This window comes from Thunnus thynnus, chromosome 23 (genome assembly GCF_963924715.1).
Source record: "Thunnus thynnus chromosome 23, fThuThy2.1, whole genome shotgun sequence".
Taxonomy (NCBI): Eukaryota; Metazoa; Chordata; class Actinopteri; order Scombriformes; family Scombridae; genus Thunnus; species Thunnus thynnus.
The window spans coordinates 26494443-26499442 of NC_089539.1; the positions used below are offsets into that span (position 1 = coordinate 26494443).

Here is a 5000-nt window from a genome sequence, read left to right on the forward strand (position 1 = left end):
AAATTTGAGGAGAAGCTTTGGAGAGACGTCATCCTGTCTTTAGCGTAATGTTACATGCTAACATTAGCATGACTCAGCAGCTCCGAGAGCTCAGCGCTAAACAGCTAATATGCTAAATGTTTAAAGCTAAGTCGTCTGTTAAAGAAGGTTATTCTGCTGTTGGGAGGGCGGCTGAGTTTAGTTTTCTGTTGTGTAGTGACGTTTACAGCCTCAGGGGGGCGCTGCAGACTCTCAGTCTGCTTAAAGCAACAGTAGCACAGATTTCTGAGTGAATCATCTTTGTTGGTTCTGCTTTGATGAGATGCACCTGAACGTACCTTTAGTCCTGCTCTAAAACTGGAGCTGATGTTCTGACACACTTACAGTCTGTATCTGCCGCCTTATAAAACAGAATGTATTTATTTATATACATGAAATGTTTAAACATCATGCAGGTTCTTTCTGTCCTGTAAGAGATGAAACCAAATGTTTTTAGTGTTTTTATGTTTGATATCAGAGAAATTCATTTTTCATCATCTTCAGACTGAATGTTTTTGTGTTTTGATGTTTTGAACCTCTGCAGACTTCCGGATCTTTCAGCTGAAGTCCAAGTTCTCTCAGGTCCTTTAAAGACGAGAAGTGGATGATTCTCTGCAGAACTGAATTGTGTTCAGCTGAGTGTGTGCGTGCGCGTGTGTGTGTGTGAGTGTGTGCGCGTGTGTGTGAGAGAGAGAGAGAATGTGTGCGTGCGCGCGTGTGTGTGTGTGTGTGTGTTTGAATTGTAGATCTGGATCAGCTGATGCGGAGCCGCAGCTGCAGGCGGAGCCGGGTTGGACTGGTACCGGCACCGGACCTGCCCTGACTGTGACGGATCCGGGTCGGATGGTTTTCTGTGGGTGTGAGGAAGACTGCCGACAGAGGAAGGTCTGATTCTGCAGGGGCTCTCCGCCTCCTCCTTCCCCGCGCAGGGAGCGCGCCGCGCGGCTGCGGGAGAGGCGTGACGCGCCTGAACCGCATCTCCAGGATGGCAGGTAGGTCTGATCTCCAACTGAGGAATTACAATGATCCGTGTACTGATAGCACGGCTCGGCTCGGCTCGGCTCGGCTTCCTCTCCATGAAGCGCGTGTTTTAATCATCAGTAGCGATGCGGCGGTGCGGGAGGCAGCTGCGGGTCTGATCCGCATCGCCGGGGCTCCGTGTCGGTTTAGCGACAAACAGGCTCCAGCTGCGGCTCACAGAGAGCAGGGAGGAGGCAGCAGAACCGGGCTCGGTTTGGTGTAAGCATCAGAATCAGTGCCAGTGTCGGACCGGACCGGCTGATTAGGGCGCCATGCTCTGCAGCTGCAGCCGGGGAAGGTGACTGTAGAGCGGCTGTGACACACACGTCCCGCCCGGAGGGATGCAAGACAGGCCGGGGATGTTTCAGGGTGATCTGTCCGATAATGGGGTCACTGTGATGGGAGACCGAGCCGAGCCTAGCCGAGCCAGGCCAACAGAGGAGCGGCCTGGAACCAGATCGAGCAGGGCCGGAACAAACCTGAGCAGGGCTCCGAGCTCAGAGGGAACATTAATTATTAATATTCTGGAAACGTGATGAAAATATCTCTGATGGAAAAATGGAAAATACGTTGGTGTAAGAATGATTAATCACAACATGACTCATATTAATCAATATTATTCTTCTTCTGCTGATTATCTGTTAGATTCGTTGATTAATTGTTTGGTTTATAAAATGTTAGAAATGTCTTGTTGACAGCAGAGGATGTTTTTGATTGGTTGATCTCTGAGTGGACTAATCGATTGATTAATAGTGTCAGGGACCTCTGGGATCTGTGGGGCTGTCTTGATTTCAATTGATGAAAAAATGATAAATATTAATAATTAAAGAATGAAACAACAAAGAAGCTGTTGTGTTCTTATAGAAAGTGGAGATCAATCAGAATATTGGAGGATTATTGGGTTCAATGAGGAGGAACCTGTTACATCATAACACTGATATAAAGGCTAATCAATGATCATTGATAATCACAGTAAATAGCTGATAGATCAAAGTTCTTCATCACACTGATGCAGATGAAGTTCACTATTTCTACAGAGCAGCAACTAGCGACTACTGTCATCCTTCATTGATCTGCAGATTATTGATTAATCTATTAACTGTTGTGATTCTTCAGATCTGCATTTCATGTGGATCAGTGTGAGAACGGTTTCCTGTTGTCGGAGGTGTAACAGCAGTTTTTGCGTCGCTGCTCGACCTGTCGCACATCGTGGATGATACGGCGTCGGAGGCGGGGCCTTGTTCGTGGCTCATGAGCAAGACCCCAAGAAACGGCGCCGGGCTGTGAATCCAGTTTGACATAGTGGCCAAACCGTGTAATTACAACGTCACGTGACGCTATCGGGCCCAAAAAGACTTTTTCCACAGACTTACGTTGTGAAAGAGCATCACAACCCCCGTGACTCGTCTCACTATCAGACATCCGATCGTTCTGATCACATGATCACACAAGAGCTGCACGATTGAATTGTTTTATCCCCGTTCACGTTAGCCGGAGGGCTAAACAGGAAGTCGCTCTACGGGCCCTACGATCCCGGAAGATCCGGGTCATTTTATACGCCAAAGTCCTACTTTTTCAGCTTCATGAGCCACTGAGCAACTGTCATAGGAACGAACGAGGCCCCGCCTCCGACGCCGTATCCAGTTCTCTTTATACGTCCATGCACATGGAGCCAAGACAGTTGGCAGGAATGTTAGCTAGCTCTCTCTCCCTCGCTCCTCCACTCTTCCTGTTTATTCCACCATCCATCTTACTGCTCAGTTAATTAGCCTCTAAATGCCATTTAGCAGGCCAGGCCACAGGGAAAAGTCCCAGTGCTCCCAATTGCCAATCCCAGCCTGGACGGAATAATGTCCCACTGGCTTCTTTACATCTTAACACAACGTTTCTGTCTTTACAGTTTAAAACAGGCAGCAGGTTAGCGGACACGCAAGCAGCTGCTCCGTTAATTCAGTCGTTAAGTCACTTTCCTCTTCATTCTTCTTTCTGTTAAACTCTAATGTGGTTTTTCCAAGTGGCGTTGCCGTACCTCGCTGTCCAAGATGGCGGACCCGCTCGTGCATTCACGACGCAGATCGGACACATGAATGTTTTATAAGAGCTGGAACTGCTCGGCTGGTACACACGCCAAAAATGTTTCTAGCTTCCGCGTTGTGCGGCTCATTGGCCCCGCCCACCTGTTCCTGATTGGCCCACAGACTTTACATTGTGATGATGTCATGGATTTTTAAATCACGTTTCTCGGTTCGAGGAAAGTTTTACAAAGATAAAACCTCCGTGGATCAAATGTTCATAATAGAAAGAGTCATAATTGAGGCGTCCGGTCAGCAGGTTTACAGTCTGTTATATCGGAGGTCTACGGCCACTGGGAGCAACTGGCTGCAAGGCCGAGCGGCGCCGCATCAGCTCTTATTATACATCCACGATCGGCAGCAACAGCACATGAATCATGAAGAAGAGTGTGGAGCGATGAGGAGGAGGCTGTAACCTTCCTCACATCAATACATGAAACTAACAGAAACGTCATATTTCCATCATTCGACTGTCACTATGATGTCATCTCGTTGTGTTCTCTTCTTCTGCAACAGTTTAATGGCAGCGACTGGAGAATTAGCGCCACCTGCTGTTTATCTGCTGATATTCACACTTACAGCAGGATGAACAGAAGCGTAATGCATTCAGAAAAATGACCCTGTTGTTGTGAGGTAAAGAGATAATCATCTGAGAATTCTGAGAAAAGTTTTCATGAAAAAAAAAAGTCTGCTCTGTTTTTCTGAATTAAAAATCCCGCCTGTTCAGTTTAATCCAGTTTTATTCTGGTTCTGGTTTGTTAGCAGATACTCGTCTCTTTACGTGATATCGACGGGTTTATTAGTTTGTTGAAGAAACAAACAGTTCCGGTGTGACGACTGTGATCCTGTTAGAGAACATCTGGACCAGCAGCCTGTTGGATTTATCTGATAACCTGAAATAAAACTTATATCAGGTCAAACATGAGAAGAAAGTACGATGCGTTATATTCATAAAAGAACAGAAACGCCTGTATGTACCTGCTCCTGACCGTAATTACACGACTATATATCTATCTGTATCTCATTAATCCAGACAGTGAACGCGTCACGCCTCCGTACGGACGGAAACAAACATTCACTACGTTTCACTTTAAATCTGTTAAAATTTGAGCTACATCTGGATGAAACAGTTTCAGTTAAAAATAAAGAATCATACAGACCTGAAAATGTTTCTTGCATGTGTTCGTCTGGTACATTAAACCTGAAGGTCATTGATCGAGTATCTTATTGATCAGGTGAGGAACATGTTGGCGTCGCTTCTTCTTTGTGGACATCATCATTCATTATAAACCATCTGACGTCTGTTCAGGTCCTCCTGACCCCCCCTCAGCGCTCTGCACCGGGATCAGACCGGCGGCCCTTTGAGGACGATGGACCCTGAGATCCCGGCAGGCCCCGGCACCAGGACCAGGACCTGGACCAGGACCGGGATGGACCTCAGAATCTGCGCGTGCAGACGAACACTCGCTGTGCTCCTGCTGGTTGCCGGCACGCTGGTTTCCATGGTGACCTCAAGCTCACCTGCTGCAGGTAAGTGGTCTGTGGAGGCGTGTCTCTGTTAAAGGGTCATTCAGTTCAGTTTCAATCAGCTGGTTCACTGACGTCAGGAGAACCGACTTCAACACGTTTGTCTTTGCATTTTGTATTTATGCAATCAATAATAGATCACAAAACTTATTTATTTATTTATTATTATTATTAAGCTTAAGTCTTTGACATTTTACAACATGCAAACATATAAACTGCTGTTTGATTGGACAGACGATAAAATAAGAACAGACAACAAAACAAAAAGTCAAGTGAAGACTAAAGGCCACAGAAAAGAAATAATAACAATAATAATAATAACAATAATAATAATAATAATAATAATAATAATTCTTTTACATT

General features: G+C 45.9%; 1 protein-coding gene across 1 annotated transcript in view; it reads left to right on the top strand.

Annotated features, from left to right (window-relative positions):
• The first annotated feature begins 4422 nt into the window (after nucleotides 1-4422).
• si:dkeyp-27e10.3 (UPF0606 protein KIAA1549) overlaps nucleotides 4423-5000 on the top strand; it is a 25341-nt gene continuing 24763 nt past the window's right edge. Inside the window, exon 1 of the mRNA XM_067582107.1 lies at nucleotides 4423-4640. Coding sequence (XP_067438208.1) covers nucleotides 4481-4640 — 160 coding nt within the window. The 5' untranslated portion in view covers nucleotides 4423-4480. The remainder of the gene's footprint in view (nucleotides 4641-5000) is intronic.